Genomic DNA, 18,988 nt, shown 5'->3' on the forward strand with positions numbered 1-18,988 from the left:
AGAGGAAGCACGAGGGGAGGCACCACCATTAGCGCTGGAGGAAAGAAGACCGTGCCCCTTTTTGCAGAACATTACACAGCGGGGTCATACAGCACACCACGATGTGAAGACTGAGAAGTAGAGAGAGCCTGTTTTATCGTGCACTGAAGCTTCACTCCCAGTGAAAATTTTGTCATCGCAGTGTGGCCTCACCATCCGGGTGACGATTGCTCCACTATAGCATCGAACGTGTTAGTGTGGGTGTAACCCAGTCGTGGCAGACAGTGGAGGCCTGTGTTGCTCCCAAGCAGCTTGTGCTGATGGCTGGCCCACCACCGTAGAGGGCCTGTTTGAACGACGCTGTAACGTTGCAGACTGATACAAGGAAAAAAATGGGGAGTCGCTATACTTCACTATGGATAGCTGTGCAAATGTGCATACTGCATGTATGTCTCTCTCTTGCAATTTCCGCTGTGATGGTACCTTTTGTCGGCAAGCAGCAATTGATGTCCAGGGGTTGTACCGGCGTGCTCGTTGTACGGATAGTCTTCAGTGATTCGTTACATTTTTTTTTTTTTTTTTTTAGAATGAACTTCAGGTGTCGCACTTTTTTGGTTTATGGAAATGCGAGCTGCTATGTTTGGAGCCCACCAAGCCTCCCTGTCTAACGTGCACAGATTTGTACGCAACACCGGGAAAATACACATGTGGACTTTTAGTGTGGAATGGTCTGAGCATTTAACCACCTCCCCAAATTTAATTTTTTTATGTCTAGGAGACGTTATGTTTTTCTGGTTGATTTTCATGCCGTCCTAATGAAAAGCATGTTCGAAAGTATTGTTTTCTTCATACCATCCTGCCCGCCCAATTGCTAACATTGTTCGTGACTACACAGTTGCAAATCGGTAGGTCTAAATTTAGTACATTGCTTGAATGTTTAGTGCGTGTTTATCATGTAATACCATATTTTCCTGTCTATAAGTTGCACTTTTGTACAAGTTGCACCCCCCTCAAAACAGCAGATTTTCCAAAAAGAAAACGTATATATAAGTCGCACCGGTGTATAACATGCACCGGTGTACAAAATGCACTTGTTAATCAGGTAAACTATTAGAGGATCAGTTTGCTAGAAAATGCGGCAAAAGTACACGATAGCGGCCGCCGCCTCCTCTGAATGCATCCCCCCGGTAAGCGGTGCTAGATGCGTGCATCTACCATTCAAAGTCCAGACAGAACTAACTACTCAAAAATGGTTTATTGGTACACACAGATGGCGTGTACTTACAGATGGCATTTGGGAAAAACCATCAACGCCTTCATCCTCCAACTCGCTTACAAATAATTCATTCATTTAGACTATAGAGCTGTGTCACTTAATGTGCGCTGACATCAAGCAGCACACAGGCACCTTTTCGAGCGCGGACCAAATTTATTCCATACATAAGTCGCACCAGTGGATAAGACACGCCAATGAAAACTTCAGAAAAAAAAACGCAACTTATACACCTGAAAATACAGTACATTTGCGTAAAGAAACACGAAATTTCGAAGGCACCTTACGATGTGAATGTGAAAGCACTATTGTGCAATGACCGAACGCGTCCTCTCATTACCATCATCATTGTTCCCCCTTTGCGTCTTTTTCTTCCTTTGTTTGACGAGCCTTCTTTTGAAGGCTTGTACCAGGCAAAGAGTGTCTGCTCCCCTCATCCTGTAACAGCTAGTTGTAATTCTCTGTATAATGTGGCCTAGTTGACGCAATTGTTGCTTGAGGAGGTTGATCTGACGGGTCAATTTGTTGTTGGCTGGAATGTGGAGTCCCATAATGCAGACCTTTTGGTCTTTTGGTATACCTTTTGGTCGTTGATGGTGGGGTAGAGTTGTTGGATTGCAGGGTCTTGAGAATTGCCTGTCTTTGTAAACAGTACTGTCTTTTGAGGTGCGCAATTGAGGCCTGTGGCATGCATGTGTTCGGTATAATATCTGCAGCTTCTTGGACTGTATCTTGTAGCTTGCCCAAAGCGTCCAGTTTGAGGGTTCATAAAGAAATGCCATCTGCATAGAAAGAAGGCTACCTTGAGGTTTGGGATGTGTTGTAGCTTCTGCGGTAAGTGGAGAAGAGTGAGATTGAAAAGGAGTGGAGAGAGGACTGTCTCTTGAAGGGTACCCTGTAACCAATTAAAAGCAAACACTCAAAAAGGTATTGATACAAACTTGGGTTTGAAGAATGGCTACATTACTTACCAAGGTAGAAACCTTTGTAAGCTCCAGGCCTGCCGAATCGGACAGAGCCGTGTGCTGACTCCTGCCAATCTCCTCCTTGGTCGCAGGCTCACAGATGTGCCTAGCCAGGAGATTGACTCATTACATGCCCCAACCGCCTTTTTGCACACAGATGCTGGGTGGCAATGTTGTAACCGAGAATGTTTGATGGAAAAATTTTTGACGAGGTGGCTGGCGGAATACCCATTGCAGCTTCGCTCTAAGCACTTCGCAAGAAAGAGAACAGTCAGCTAACTTGGAGTGCGAAATGTGGTGCTTGTTTACCAATCGACACCCTTGAAAATGTGGAAACTAGCCATACAGTCCAGGAGGCAACAGATGCGTTGATCGTTTCAGCTGCAGGATTGACTTAGAAACAACCAGAGAAGTACAGAGACTTTACATTTTTGAAATTTCTCCCTAGCCATTTTCCTGTGACCTGGAATGTGTAAAAATTACCGTTTTCATACTCCTTTGGAGCAAGCATGTTTGTTACTATTTTTAATCCGTTGTGTTTTTGTCCCTTGATATAGTAAAAACCAACCCAAACCAACTAAAAGAGCGCAGGACCTACTCGTTAGGTACTTGAATTTTGCCTCGAATGTGCACACGGTTTCTTTTGCAGTAAATAATAAGGGAATGTATGACTTAGACCAGCAAATTTAGTTTTTTGGAGCTATTCAGCAGGACCAAATTCAATATACTTCTTTTTGAAAAATGGTTTCAGATGGCTGGAAGGCAGAGTCAAGGGATAGACAGACAAATTTTTGCGCTTAGGTAGTCCAAGAAAGACTATCGTCTCTAGAGCATCGCTGCTGGCACTCCAGTGAGCTGGAAGGGCTCCAAGTTTTTTCCTCTCCTTCCTGCTGCAGGATCCCCCTCTTCACCCTCTGTGGGAAGGCACAGGCAGCAACACGGCCCCCCGCCGGGTCGTCGGCTGCTGCAGTGCCAGCAGTGCAGCTTCTCGGCACTGCACCCGAGTCACATGAAGAGGCACCAGCGCTCACACACGGGCGAGCGCCCCTACCAGTGCAGCCACTGCAACAAGGCCTTTGCGATGAAGACCCACCTGGACGTCCACCTGCGCACGCACACGGGCGAGCGTCCCTACCAGTGCAGCCACTGCAACAAGGCCTTTGCGACGAAGACCCAGCTGGACGTCCACCTGCGCACGCACACGGGCGAGCGTCCCTACGAGTGCCACCTGTGCCCCAGCACCTTCACCCACAAAAGCACGCTGGATAGCCATGTGCGCAGCCACACGGGGGAGAGGCCTTTCCGGTGTCGCCTCTGCCCCAAGGCCTTCACTCATCGCCGCTGGCGGAAGGCGCATGAGACGAGGGAGCACAAAACCCAACCACTATAAAATGACCCCATGCTTGATTGCAGCAGGTTTTTTCTTTGTCAGCCTTCAAATTTTTTTATTTCTCCTTGTTTGTGACTAGTGAATTTTAGTGCAAAGGCATGACCTAACATCGGAGGTCAAAACACATGCACTGTCTTGTATCTTGTATCTGTATCTTGGACTTGTATCTTGGACTGTATCTTGTAGCTTGCCCAAAGCATCCCAGTTTGAGGGTTCATCTGTGTAGATAGTAACCTTGAGGTTTGGGATGTGTTGTAGTTTCTTCGGTAGAAGGAGAAGAGTGAGATTGAAAAGGAGTGGAGAGAGGACTGCCTCTTGCGGGGTGCCCCTGTCACCATTAAACTAGTAAGAAAACACTCGAAAAGGTATTGGGAAGAGCCAAACTTGTGTTTGAAGAATGCCTACGTTGCTTACCAAGGTAGAAACTGTTGTAAGCTCCAAGCCTACCAAAGTGGACAAAGAGCCATGTGCTGACTCCTGCCAATCCGATATATACGAGTTGCGAAACTCCCCATAGGCCCCATGTATTGAAAGCCGGTCTTTGGTTGCCTCCCCTGCGCCGGGGCAAGTTGAATAGCCTGTCGCCTGTCAACAGGACGTTGAAGCAGTACTGAAGTGCTTGCAGCTGCTGCCGTAAGTCATAAAAAAAAAGCCGCAAGAACACAAGTAAATTTCACCTAATAATGTATTCTAATTTAAAAAGGAATTTTTATATTACAAAAAAAATTAATATTAATAGTTTAGCGAAGTTCAGTTTTTGTCTTCTAGGTGCCGCGCGCATTGACTTGCCCCTCAGCTTCCACGGAGCACGGGGGCTAGCGCCGTCCGGATTCTGAAGCCGAGTTTCGCAACTATATATTGAGTAACTCTGCTGCCAATCTTCCCCTTGGTCGCAGGCTCATAAATGTGCCTAGCCAGAAGATTGACTCATTACATGCCCCAACCGCCTTTTTGCACGCAGATGCTGGGCGGCAATGTTGTAACTGAGAATGTTTGATGGAAAAATTTTGGATAAGGTAGCTGGCAGAATACCCATTGAAGCTTCAGTCTAAACACTTCGCAAGAAAGAGAACAGTCAGCTAAGCTGGAGTGGGAAATGCGGTGCTAGTTTACCAATTGACACCCTGGCAAGTGTGGAAACTAGCTATAGAGCCCAGGAGGCTACAGGTGTGGCGACGGTTTCAGCTGCAGGATTCACTTAGAAACAACCAGAGACGTACAGAGACTTTTACCTTTTTGAAATTTCTCCCTAGCCTTTTTCCTGCAGCCTGGAATGTGTAGAAATTACTGGTGTCTTACTTGCTTGTAGCATATTTCTTACCATTTTCAATGCACTGTATTTTTGTCTCTTCATGTTATAAAAACAAACCCAAAGTAACTAAAAGAACACAGGACATACCGGTGAAAGGGATGGACAACCAATTTTTGTCGCGTAGATGTTCTCTAGCTCATATGAAAGCCAGCGTTTTATATAGCCCGGGAACCATAAGCAATTTATAAACAAATTGGCAGAAATAATTTTAATTTGGCAGCGAACTTTCTCAAATCGGAAGGGTGGCGGTTTTGTAGTGTCGAAACTTGACACTACAATTAGTGTCCCTGTCACGTGACGTGCAAACCCAACAGCTACTGTAACTGCTGAAACATTCATTCACTTACTGAAAACCTTTTAACACAAGTATTTGTTTAAGTTTAAATTGTATATGTATTTTAAATATTTTGAAAATTTTTAAGACACGCCGCCCACCAACGCCTCCCGCCAATGATGGGTTGCTCTCAGTGTGGCTAACTGAGCCTCCATGCCCAGAATCAACGTCGGCGTTCAGTAAACAGACCCAGTAAAGGAGCTTTGACGATTCTGCCTGACTCGGGGGCCTTTGTTCCAGCAAAATATTCTATTTCAGTTTCCAAATACACCAGCGGCACCTTAAAAAAAAAAAAAAAAAGGACCCGCCCAGGGAGAATTGAACTTCTGACCTGCACAACGTGAAGCATGCATTTTACATATCATGCATCCCAACAGATGGCGCCTTCGTGCAGAATGGACGGGTGAATTTATAAAAAAACTCACAAAGGAATAAGAAAGCCTGCGATTCACTTTTTTTTTAGCTCGGCACAAGTTTTTAAATATCGCTTTTCATTTCGCATACAGACAAGTATTTTGCCGCGCTACTGTATATCATGTTTGCCAGCATTATTTTTTGGAGAACACACACGCCTTGTTGACCTAAAAATTTTGATTTAAAAAGTTATTGGGGGTTATCAGCAAAACCGCTTCTCTTTAAGGTGCTTTAAGTGATGCCCTTTCATTTCGGACAGAGAATACATACTCAACAAAAATCGGTTGTCTGTCCCTTTAAGCACTTGAATTTTGCCTCATGTGCGCAAGGTTTCTTTTGTGCTTAATAATAAGGGCATGTATGACCTAGGCTAGCAGATTTGGTTGTTTGGAGCTGTTAATAGGATATATGCCACTTTTTGACGAAGGGTTTCCACTTTCGGCTGGGTATTGCGGTGCCGACCATGGGGGCAGGGGTTCGATCCCCAGCCGCGGTGGCCACTTTTTTGGTGGAGACAAAAAGCAAAAATGCCATGTGTACAAGATTTTGGTGGTCAGAATTAATCCGGAGCCCTCCAGTACGGCGCACCTCATCGCCTGTGTTGCATCAGTGCGTTAAACCCTACAATCAATCAGTCAACTTTTGGCCGGAAGACTGAGTCGAGGGACAGACAGACAAGCCAAAATTTTTGCATTTAGGTCATCCAAAAAAGACTGTCGTCTCTAAAACGTCGCTGCATGCGCACTGCCACTGCGGTTGTCGTGAAAAAGGCTCCAAGTTTTTTCCTCTCTTCTCCCTGCTGCAGGATCCCCCTGTTCCCCCTCCGTGGGAAGCCACAGGCAGCAGCACGGCCCCCCGCCGGGTCGTCGGCTGCTGCAGTGCCAGCAGTGCAGCTTTTCGGCACTGCAGCCGAGTCACATGAAGAGGCACCAGCGCTCACACACGGGCGAGCGCCCCTACCAGTGCAGCCACTGCAACAAGGCCTTTGTGACGAAGACCCAGCTGGACGTCCACCTGCGCACGCACACGGGCGAGCGTCCCTACCAGTGCCACCTGTGCCCCAGCGCCTTCGCCCAGCAGGCCCACCTAGACAGCCATGTGCGCAGCCACACGGGGGAGCAGCCCTTCCGGTGTCGCTTCTGCCCCAAGGCCTTCTCTCGTCGCCTCTTGCAGAAGACGCACGAGGCGAGAGAGCACGAAACCCAGCCACTATAAAATGACACCATGCTTGATTGCAGCGGGTTTTTGTGCTTTGTCAGCCTTTGAAATTTTTAATTTCTCCTCGTTTGTCACTAGTGGATTTTAATGCAAAGGCATGACCTAACGTTGGAGGTCAAAACACGGGCATTGTCATGGCAGCGAGATGGCGCAAAAAGCGAGACGATCACCAAAATGCCATGTTTTGGAATCTTGGTTACAAAGAGAGAGAGAGAAACATTTGAATTCAGGCATTGCAAGAACTTAAGGCGAAAATGAAGCTCAATTGCCCATGCAAAAGAACTGCATACCATCGACCAGTTGCCTCAAGCGGAAGACAAATGAGAAGAAGGAGCCCAACCACCATGGAAGAAAGTAGGCCCCCCTTGGCAGTTGTTACAAAACAGTGTCGTGCAGCATTCCAGGGAGTGGGGGACTCGGAGAGATACCCTGTTTTATTGTACATTGAGATTTCACTCAGAGTGAAAATTGCCACGTTAGTCGTCCTGTCGGCGCCTCCACAGCTGGGTGACAATTGTTCCTCGCTGCTGCGGGAAGTGTGATTGTTGGTGCGACCTGTGGCTGACAGTGGCATCCTGTGTCAGTCACTGTCAACTCGTGATGAGCGCCTATTTGAATGTGTGTTGCAGCTTTGCTGTTCGACAGAAGCAAGCAGACACACCAGCTTTTAAGATGTGGGAATCATGATGTGTCACCATTCATATGCATGCAAGCACACACAGTCTGCATATGTCGCATGTAATTTTCTGCTGTAATTGTGCCTTCTGTCGGTAAACAGCAGTTGATGTCCATGTGCTTTTTCTAGGGATCGTTGTAAAGGTCAGCTGGAAACATTCAGAGAGTGTCATAAACTGACAGACAATCAGATAGACATAAGCTGTCACCAACTACGTGATGAAGTTCCTCTGTTTAGAAAATGCTTTGAACAAACAAGTGCAAACTAATGAAAAAAGACAGAGAAGTGTAGGGGTCGTTACTTTTTAATAACGGATACCAAACACTGGTTTTAATATCGGGGAAAGCCACGTCCCTCCACACACTTTTGCTGTATGGTTTGCTTCCATTTTTTTATGTATTTGCTTAACAGTAGTAGTAAACTCCAGTGGTTAGTTCGCATCAGTGAATGTCTGTGTGTGTTTCTTCGATTCCTCAATGTTTCTTGTTGGAACCTTAAAATTTGATCGAAGACGACTTATCCAACAACCTCAGTAGCCGCAAGTTGTACTCTTTCCTGGCATGAGGAGGAGGATGAGGAGGAAGAAACTTCCCTCTCCTCCTTAGTGTGTGTCGAAAATGTCGTCAAATAACTATGCAATCCTGGAACAGAGGTGCACGGACCGTGGGAAAGCATGTCGCACACACGCTTTCACACACCTGCGTTCCAGGAAGTGGCTAAAGCACACAGATAGACAAGCTCTTGAAACTGACGGCGCATATGCTGACCCCTTCCTTTCCCCTTGCCGGAGTGGTGAGATGAAAGGGAAAAACGAGGGTGAATTCAGAGACGGACAGATGAAGTCTGGGCGGCGGAGCTCGTGGTCCGTCGTCAGCCTCCACGCCAGCATTGGTTTTTAGCCGCCTGATTTCAAATAATTGTATAGTTCGTACTGGCAATTGAGTCGGTTGATAGAAGATCCTTGGTGCTGCGGTTGCTCAGAGGAGAAGCCTCAAGGAAAGAACCAATTGAGATAACTTTCTTGCACTCTTTTCACACATGAGATGCCTGGATAGAGTAAAACAGATGGCGGAGACAAAGCGGCTCTTGGTAGCTGCCTCACTAGCCCACCTCCTCATTGCTCCTCATTGAATCCCGAGCTACCAAATGGCTTTCACATAGTCTACGTGTGAGTGACGGCAAAAAGCATGTTGATAATGTTTTGCCGCTCTGAAGTTTCACTTAAGACCCTACACATTCCTATGGTGTCCAGTAAGACTTTAACACAGGCTGTTTTAGATGCTTGCAGGCAGATCCCCTCGTAGAAGCTTTCACAACCGAGTTTAGGGGTGTAACCGGTATTTAAAAATTGGTTTGGACATTCGTGTGTGACTTATCAGTGAGTCCCTGAGAAAAATGTGCAGCTTCTTTACTCTTTGAGTCTTCAATTCTCCAATATTACACCTTTAGTTAGCTTACCCTCTGCACATTATCTTCTTCCGGTGAAAAACAACGTTTCGGGGGAAAGCACATGAGCTCTGCAAATCTCGGTGCCTGGTGAAGTTATTGGTGATCGAATTTGGCAGCAACCGGTTGAGGGTAAATATTTATTTCATCAGCCATTTCACCGAGCCCTGGCCGATTCCCCTCCATTGCTATGTGGTACCGTACACTGGCATGTATGTATTATGGGTCTGCCTTGGAGGACTTCCAACTGGATCAACGTAATACGGCTGAGCACACTTTACATGTGCTGGTGCAGCCACCTTGACAGTGCTGAGTCAGCTGGTGCGAATGTTCCGTGCGCGGCAAAGCACCTCCAGTGATGAACACTCCCATTGCTTCCCAACTTAGGCATGAACTTAAGAGGTTTCACCACGATGCGGGAGCTTTTTTAGTGTGAAAGCACTAGACATGCGAAGCCTCGATTGTGAAGTTTCAAAACCCTTATAAGTGAAAGACAGCCGAGCCAGAAAGAAAGAGTAATGTTAGTCCTTGTTGCTAGGCAGTGTTCAGCCACATTAGGCTTGGGTAGAGAAGTTTGCCTGGCACCAAAGGTGACGCTGCCTCCTCTTTCATGCTGGTTCTCTCTCTTATGCCTGACTGTCACCGTGTTTGTCAGTGGAAGGGCTCAGAGTTTCTCTTTCCACCTGTTGCAGGCCCTTCTCCTTTCTTGGGTGGCCACGGTGTGCAGCACAGCCCCCCGCCGGGTCGTCAGCCGCTGCAGTGCCAGCAGTGCAGCTTCATGGCGCTGTACCCGAGTTATCTGAAGAGGCACCAGCGCTCGCACACGGGCGAGCGCCCCTTCAGCTGCAGCCACTGCAACAAGGCCTTTGTGACGAAGACCCAGCTGGACGTCCACCTGCGCACGCACACGGGCGAGCGTCCCTACCAGTGCCACCTGTGCCCCAGCACCTTCACCCAGCAGGCCCACCTAGACAGCCATGTGCGCAGCCACACGGGGGAGCAGCCCTTCCGGTGTCGCTTCTGCCCCAAGGCCTTCTCTCGTCGCCTCTTGCAGAAGACGCACGAGGCGAGAGAGCACGAAACCCAGCCACTATAAAATGACACCATGCTTGATTGCAGCGGGTTTTTGTGCTTTGTCAGCCTTTGAAATTTTTAATTTCTCCTCGTTTGTCACTAGTGGATTTTAATGCAAAGGCATGACCTAACGTTGGAGGTCAAAACACGGGCATTGTCATGGCAGCGAGATGGCGCAAAAAGCGAGACGATCACCAAAATGCCATGTTTTGGAATCTTGGTTACAAAGAGAGAGAGAGAAACATTTGAATTCAGGCATTGCAAGAACTTAAGGCGAAAATGAAGCTCAATTGCCCATGCAAAAGAACTGCATACCATCGACCAGTTGCCTCAAGCGGAAGACAAATGAGAAGAAGGAGCCCAACCACCATGGAAGAAAGTAGGCCCCCCTTGGCAGTTGTTACAAAACAGTGTCGTGCAGCATTCCAGGGAGTGGGGGACTCGGAGAGATACCCTGTTTTATTGTACATTGAGATTTCACTCAGAGTGAAAATTGCCACGTTAGTCGTCCTGTCGGCGCCTCCACAGCTGGGTGACAATTGTTCCTCGCTGCTGCGGGAAGTGTGATTGTTGGTGCGACCTGTGGCTGACAGTGGCATCCTGTGTCAGTCACTGTCAACTCGTGATGAGCGCCTATTTGAATGTGTGTTGCAGCTTTGCTGTTCGACAGAAGCAAGCAGACACACCAGCTTTTAAGATGTGGGAATCATGATGTGTCACCATTCATATGCATGCAAGCACACACAGTCTGCATATGTTGCATGTAATTTTCTGCTGTAATTGTGCCTTCTGTCGGTAAACAGCAGTTGATGTCCATGTGCTTTTTCTAGGGATCGTTGTTAAGGTCAGCTGGAAACATTCAGAGAGTGACATAAACTGACGGACAATCAGATAGACATAAGCTGTCACCAACTACGTGATGAAGTTCCTCTGTTTAGGAAATGCTTTGAACAAATGAGTGCAAACTAATTAAGAAAGACAGAAGGGTAGGGGTCGTTTCTTTTTAATAATGGATACCAAACACTGGTTTTAATATCGGGGAAAGCCACGTTCCCCCACACACTTTTGCTGTATGGTTTGCTTCCATTTCTTTGATGTATTTGCTTAATAGTAGTAGTAAACTCCAGTGGTTAGTTTGCATCACTGAATGCCTGTGTGTTACTTCAATTCCCTAATTTTTCTAGCTGAACCTCGAAATTTAATTTACAATGACTTATCCGACAACCTCAGTAGCCGCAAGTTGCACTCTTTCCTGGCGTGAGAAGGAGGAGGAGGAGGAAGAAACTTCCCTCTCCTCCTTACTCTTTGTTGGAAATGTCAAACTAACTGAAATGTCTCTCGACAGAGGAAAGCGTGTTGCGCAGTGCCTTAATTCTTGCGCCGGCTTTTTCTGGAACCGGTCGTATCTGCTCACACTGGATGTTCTGAAAAGCAGCGCGCGCAGAGGCAGAAATGCACGGGTAGATGAGCTCTTGAAACCAAAAGACCATATCCTGACCCCTTCCTTTCCTCTTGCCTGAGTGGTGGGATGAAAGGGAAAAACTAGGGTGAATTCGGAGGCGGACAGATGGGGTCTAAGCGGCAGAGCTCGTGGTCCGTCATCTTAGGCTCCACCCCAGCATTGGTTTTTAGCCGCCTGAATTTAAATAATTGTATAGTTCGTACTGGCAATTGAGTCGGTTGATAGAAGATCCTTGGTGCTGCAGTTGCTCAGAGGAGAAGCCTCAAAGAAAGAACCAACTGAGATAACTTTCTTGCACTCTTTTCACGCGTGAAATGCCTGGATAGAGTAAAACAGATGGCGGAGACAAAGCGGCTCTTGGTAGCTTCCTCACTAGCCCACCTCCTCATTGCTCCTCATTGAATCCCGAGCTACCAAATGGCTTTCACAAAGTCTACGTGTGAGCGACGGCAAAAAGCATGTTGATAATGTTTTGCCGCTCTGAAGTTTCACTTAAGACCCTACACATTCCTATGGTGTCCAGTAAGACTTTAACACAGGCTGTTTTAGATGCTTGCAGGCAGATCCCCTCGTAGAAGCTTTCGCAACCGAGTTTAGGGGTGTAACGAGTATTTAAAAATTGGTTTGGACATTCGTGTGTCACTTATCAGTGAGTCCCTGAGAAAAATGTGCAGCTTCTTTACTCTTTGAGTCTTCAATTCTCCAATATTACACCTTTAGTTAGCTTACCCTCTGCACATTATCGTCTTCCGGTGAAAAACAAAGTTTCAGGGGAAAGCACATGAGCTCTGCAAATCTCAGTGTCTGGTGAAGTTATTGTTGATCGAATTTGGTGGTAACCGGTTGAGGGTAAATATTTTTTTCATCAGCCATTTCACCGAGCCCTGGCCGATTCCCCTGCATTGCTATGTGGTACCGTACACTGGCATGTATGTATTATGGGTCTGCCTTGGAGGACTTCCAACTGGATCAACGTAATACGGCTGAGCACACTGTACATGTGCTGGTGCAGCCACCCTGGCAGTGCGGAGCCAGCTGGTGCGAATGTTCTGTGCGCGGCAAAGCACCTCCAGTCATGAACACTCCCAATCCTTCCCAACTTAGGCATGAACTTAAGAGGTTTCACCACGATGCAAGAGCTTTTTTAGTGTGAAAGCAGTAGACATGCCAAGCCTCGATTGTGAAGTTTCAAAACCCTTCTGAGCGAAAGACAGCCGAGACAGCAAAAAAGAGTAATGTTAGTCCGTGTTGCTAGGCAGTGTTCAGCCACATTAGGCCTGGGTAGAGAAGTTTGCCTGGCACCAAAGGTGACGCTGCCTCCTCTGTCGTGCTGGTTCTCTCCTCTTATGCCTGACTGTCACCGTCTTTGTCAGTGGAAGGGCTCTCAGAGTTTCTCTCTCCTCCTGTTGCAGGCCCTTCTCCTTCCCTGGGAGGCCACGGTGTGCAGCACAGCCCCCCGCCGGGTCGTCAGCCGCTGCAGTGCCAGCAGTGCAGCTTCACGGCACTGCACCCGAGCCACATGAAGAGGCACCAGCGCATACACACGGGCGAGCGCCCCTTCAACTGCAGCCACTGCGGCAAGGGCTTCGGGCAGAGGAGCCACCTGGTCGAGCACCTGCGCATCCACACGGGCGAGCGTCCCTACCAGTGCCACCAGTGCTCCAGCGCCTTCGCCCAGGTCAATGCCCTGTATCGTCACGTGCTCAGCCACACGGACGAGAGGCCCTTCCGCTGCCGCTTCTGCCCCGAGGCTTTCGCACGCCGTATCCAACAGAAGGCACACGAGAAGCAGCACAGCAGCCACCAGTAGTGCAGCCCGAGGGGAACGGCCCAGCAGGGTGTGTGCAGAACTTTGTCGGAGGGCAGTGAGCCCCTCTTGGTGGATCGTTATGAAGCAGTGTGGGACTCTGATCGAGAGCCTGTGTTTTGTACGTTGCGACTTCACTGCAGGCAAAAATTACCAGGTTTGTCAATGCGTCGGTGCCTCCGCAGCCGTGTGACAATTGTTCCTCGCTGCTGCAGGAAGTGTGATTGTTGGTGAGACCTGTGCCAGACAGTGCCATCCGGTGTCAGTCACCGGCAACTCGTGATGAGTGCCTGTTTGAATGCAGGCTGCAGCTTTGCTGTTCGACAGAAGCAAGCGGACGCACCACCTTTTAGGAAGTGGGAGTCATGATGTGTCACCATTCATATGCGTGCTAGCACGTGCAGTTTGGATATGTCGCATGCAATTTCGTGCTGTAATTGTGCCGTGTGTCGGTAAACAGCAGTTGATGTCAAGTGCTCGTCGTGTGTGCTCTTTTCTAGAGATGGCTGTAAGGGTCAGATGAAAACATTCAGAGAGTGATAAAAACTTAGACACTATCTATCTGTTAAGTTTGGTTCCACTGTTTAGAAAATGCTTTGAACGAGAGAGTGCAGACTTTAACGAAAAAAGACAGAGAAGGGAGGGGTCGTTACTTTTTATCCCCTTCCCCTTTCGCGATATGGTTTGTTTTCATATTTTATATATTTGCTTAACAGTACTAGTAAACTTCAGTAGTCAGTTGGCATCACGAATGTCTGTGTGTTACTTCAATTCCCTAATTTTTCTAACTGAACCTTAAAATTTAATCTACGATGGGTTATCCAACAACCTCAGTAGCCACAAGTACTCTTTTGTGGCATGAGGAGGAGGAGGAGGAAGAAACTTCCCTCTCCACATCACTCTTTCTTGGACATGTTGACAAACTTCCGTATAAGGTGGAATATAGGGCGACCGACTTACCTTGTGGCCGAGAAATTTGGAAAAAAATTGTTACATATCACCGTTTTGTTGAAGCTGTAAGCACTTTTTTGTCTATCGTAACTCAATAGAGCTGTTTGGAGTCTTGTCGGACTGCCTTTGCCTGGCTGTCTCCCACACAAGTCGTTCTTGGTGCAGTCCGAAGAATTGCTTACGAAGAGCTTTTTAATAACCACTCGCAAGACCATGTCATCAGTTAGCTAGAGCCAAGCATGGGTCACCCATGTGCAGACCTCCGCGGAATTTGGTTTGCGCAAGCCACCAGCAAACGTCTTGTTGTGTCCTTGGCCATCCATTCGTCGAGACGTCGCACAATGCTCGCAGACAAAAGTAGCCACCTTATTCCTCAGTTCTAGGTGCACAGCGCAGCACCCACAAAACGAGGTCCTCTGAGCATTGCATATCGGGAGCTGCCCCTTCAGCTGACGCCAGTAGCGTGCACTCTCTTCGGTGACACTGTACTGGCGGTCTGGAAAGGGAGCTCATGGCTAGGCTCCCCCCCGAGCACTGATTTCTAGCCACATGATTGCAAATAAATGTACGGTTCGTACTGGTGATTGAGTCGGTTGATTGAAGATCCCAGGGATTAGATCCTTGGTACTGCAGCGGTTCAAAGAAGCTTCAGGGAGAGTACCAACTGAGATAACTTTCTTATACTCTTTCATGCCTGAAAAAAGTGAGGGAGACAGCGGATACGAAGCGGCTCTTGGTAGCTGCCTCACCACCACCGTGTTGTCACTGCTATAAGTAGTCGTTAACCTCCTCTTAAATGACGCCTCCAATCCTCCATTTCCACCTTCGTATCTTATATTGTTATGTGACCTGTGTTTCCCGAATGCATTGAACTGAAGCTGCTTGCTTCTCCACAAGACATTTGGAATATGCATTGCATCACGGGGTGCCGAAATGTGCAGCTCCGGTAGATTTGTGGGTCGATACAGCATCTTCTAGTATTAAAACAATGTATTACATTTTTTTTTTTTTATGTAAAGCTCAGGTGATGCACTGTTCCAGTTCATGGAAGTGCGCGCTGTTATGCTTGGAGCCCACCAAGCCCCCACCTCAGATGCCCGGACGTGTACCATCATCATCATCAGCCTATTTACGCCCACTGCTGGGCAGAGGGCTCTCCCATAGATCTCCCAATTATACAGGTCCTGTGCTAACTGCGACCAATTTGTCCCCACAAACTTCTTGACCAGACATGTACACAACACCGGAAAAACACAGACGTGCCCATTTAGGGTAGAATGGTCTGAGAAGTTTTAAACTGTTTAACCACCGCCCAAATGTAATTTTATGATGTTTAGGCCATGCTTAAAGTTTTGGTGTTCCTGTTGCGTGCATTTTTAATAAGAAAAGCACGGTTTAAGTTCTGTTTTGCTCATACCATCCTGCCCACCGAGTTCTTGACTTTGTGACCGCAGAGTGGCCAGTCGTCACGGCTAAATTTAATAAATTGCTGGCATGCTTAGTGCATGTTTGTTATGTGCTATCGTTGTGTGAAGAAACGAAATTTTAACGGCCCCTTACGGTGCTGTGAATGTGGAAGCATTATTTTGCAATGGCTGAACACGTCCTCTCATTACACATTACCATCATTCCTCCTTTGCGTCTTTTCCTTGCCTTCTTTGCACTTTTGCGCACCATCATTTGGGACAGTGCAGTACGACCGCAGGTTTCAGTGATTGCCGCATGGTGGTGCTGGTGTTGAGTACTGAGCAGAGCAGACATTATGCGGAAAGGCACTTTGCTATTCGCTTGATTGCTACTTGTGTAATTAGCATGCCCAACGCACATTTCCGAGTCGAGGCCCACAACGTCGTCACTGCATTTGTCTTTATTAGCTGGAGCCATTTGGTATACGTATGCATGTGATTGTCTCGCATTCCAAACGCCCCGCGTTATATCCCACCAAGGCTCGAATTTTCCAAATTTCCTCTTCAACTCCATTCCTCTACTTCGTATACAAAAGGTTTTTGAGGACCTTGGTACTGCGTTAGCTAATGCCTTCACACCAAAGAGTCAATATTAACAAACAAGAAAGAAGTCAGACCATTTAAGTCTTGACAGGGATTGAAAACACGCTGCACGCTAATATGATGCCATTGCATTGTTTGACGGGGTCGCCGTGATCAGTGCATGGTGTTCTGGTCTTCGGCTGCCTGTTACGTATAACGACTGCAGGTGTTAGGCAAGCAGTCAAATAATCACATGGGTGGAACTTCAGAATACAATCACAAGAAACCTGTATGAGTAGTGTCTACTGAAGTTTTTTGGGCCAACGGCAGGTTTTTTGCTGTATCCTGGCATGACTTTATCTGGTTTATTTGTGGACAGTGCGTCAAGTGTGTGATTTTTGGTGGTAGGTGTTAAAAATCTGGTAAGTGCAAAAAAGTCACCAACATCCACCGTGGCAACATTTAGCCTTTCAATTATGCCCTTGAAAGGAGGTTGCTGGTTCCAGTAAAGATCAGAAGGGTCGGAGTTGCCAGCCACAACAATACAGTTGGTTTAATTGCTCGTCATTGATTCCCGACCTACAAGATGGCTTTCACAGAGGCTGTGTGTGGGTGACAGTAAAGAGCATATTGATAATGTTTTGCCCTTCTTAAATTTCATTTAAGACCCTACACATTCGCATGGTGTCCACTAAGACTTCAACACAGCTTGTATCAGATGCTTGCAGGCAGATCCGGTCGTAGAAACCTTCACAACCGAGTTTAGGGTGTAACTGATACTTGAAAATTGGTTTTGAAATCCGTGTCCCTTATCAGTGAGCCCCTGAGAAAAACATGCAGCTTTTTTACTCTTTAGGCCTTCAATTCTCTAATATTACACCTTTAATCAGCTTACCCTCTCTGCATATTATCTGCTTCCTGTGAAAAGGAACGTTTCGGGGGAAAGCACGTGAGCTCTGCAAATCTCGCTGCCTGGTGAAGTTATTGTTGATTGAATTCGGTGGTAACCGGTTGAGGGAGAAAATTTATTTCATCAACCATTTCACCAAGCCCTGGCCAATTCCCCTCCCTTGCTATGCGATACTGTTCACTTGCATGTATCTATTATGTGCCAATGTATTACGGCTGAGCGCACTGTACATGTGCTGGTGCAGCCACCCTGGCACTGCAGAGCCAGCTGGGGCGAATGTTCCGTGCACGGCAAAGCACCTCCAGTGATGAACACTCCCATTGCTTCCAAACTTAGGCATGAAGTTAGGAGGTTTTAGCACAGTGCATGGTAACGAGAGAAGAGCTTTCTTAGGGTAAAAGCATTAGACATGCCAATCCTGAGAAGCCTCGATTGTGAAGTATCAAACCCCCTTCTGAGCGAAAGACAGCCGAGCGAGCAAGAAAAAGTAGGGTTCGTCCATGTTGGTAGGCAGTGCTCAGGCACATGAGGCTTGAGCAGAGCAGTTTGTCTGGCACCAAAGGTGACGCTGCCTCCTCTGTCATGCTGGTTCTCTCCTCTTATGCCTGACTGTCACCGTGTTTGTCAGTGGAAGGGCTCTCAGTGTTTCTCTGTCCTCCTGTTGCAGGCCCTTCCCCCTCCCGCAGCGGTGCCAGGGTGCAGCACTACCCCCGGGCGGGTCGCCGGATACTGCACTGCCCCCAGTGCAGCTTCACAACACCGCACCCAAGCCACCTAAAGAGGCACCAGCGCATACATACGGGCGAGCGCCCCCACCAGTGCAGCCACTGCGGCAAGGGCTTCGGGCAGAGGAGCCACCTGGTCGACCACCTGCGCACGCACACGGGCGAGCGTCCCTTTCAATGCCACCTGTGCCCCAGTGCCTTTGCCCAGAAGACTAACTTGGTTGCCCACCTGCGCAGCCATGCAGCCGGGCATTTCTTTCGCTGATTCTTTCGCCCCGTGGCCTTCGCTTGCCATCTCCAGCAGACCACGCACAGCAACCACCAGTGGCAGAGCGGGAGAGGAGAAGGGCGATTCGTGTGTGTGCACGCATGATCGAACTGAAGCACGCCCCTTCTTGCAGATCATTACAAAGCTCTTTTATGGAGCATTCCAAGAGGTGGGGGCTTAAGAGGTGGGGGCCTGCTGGGTCCGAGAGAAAATTTTGCCGTCACATCGTGGCCTCACCAGCCGGGTAACAACTGCTCCACGCTGGTGCAGGAAGTGTAATTGTGGGTGGGACCTGTGGAGACAGTGCCGTCTGGTGTTGGTCTCAAGCGGCCGCCGTACAGTGCCCATCTGAACACGTGCTGCAGCTTTGCGGACTGACACAAGCAAAAAGGTGCACTTTTGTTGGGAAGGGCAGTTTCAATGTGTCGCCTTTGATAGAAATGCCTACAAATACATATATGTATTTTGCGTTTACGCCTCTCATTGCAATTTTCTTCTGTGATGGTGCTTTCTCTTAGTGAACAGCAGCCGATGTGCTTCTGAAAAGTGCTTCCTGAAAAGGCAATTTCAAGAGGCAGCTAGAAATTGGATGTTCGGCTGTTTTTCGGACGTCCCACGGAAGTCCTTGGTTGCTTAGGCAGTCATCACCGGTTCTAAAACGGCAGTTTAAAATTTCGTCTCCAGCTTTATTTCGCCTCAGGCACTCAAAATTCTCCAACAAACACCCTCAATGTCCCCCATAGAAGTCACCTGGGCTCCTGCGCACGCTGGCCTGGAGGGGAATGAAGTTGCCCAC

General features: G+C 47.9%; 1 protein-coding gene across 1 annotated transcript; it reads left to right on the plus strand.

Annotated features, from left to right (window-relative positions):
- The first annotated feature begins 291 nt into the window (after positions 1-291).
- LOC144166325 (uncharacterized) lies at positions 292-18,661 on the plus strand. The gene is made up of 9 exons (XM_077695851.1): positions 292-425; positions 3,114-3,600; positions 6,438-6,872; positions 7,454-7,464; positions 9,598-10,093; positions 10,675-10,685; positions 12,956-13,352; positions 13,410-13,471; positions 17,867-18,661. The coding sequence occupies exons 2-9, from the start codon at positions 3,227-3,229 to the stop codon at positions 18,187-18,189; spliced, it is 2,109 nt and encodes a 702-aa protein (XP_077551977.1). The 5' UTR covers positions 292-425; positions 3,114-3,226; the 3' UTR covers positions 18,190-18,661.
- The last annotated feature ends 327 nt before the right edge of the window (positions 18,662-18,988 follow it).

Source organism: Haemaphysalis longicornis, unplaced genomic scaffold (genome assembly GCF_048455015.1).
Source record: "Haemaphysalis longicornis isolate Haplotype H1 unplaced genomic scaffold, Haemaphysalis longicornis Haplotype H1 scaffold_169, whole genome shotgun sequence".
NCBI lineage: Eukaryota > Metazoa > Arthropoda > Arachnida > Ixodida > Ixodidae > Haemaphysalis > Haemaphysalis longicornis.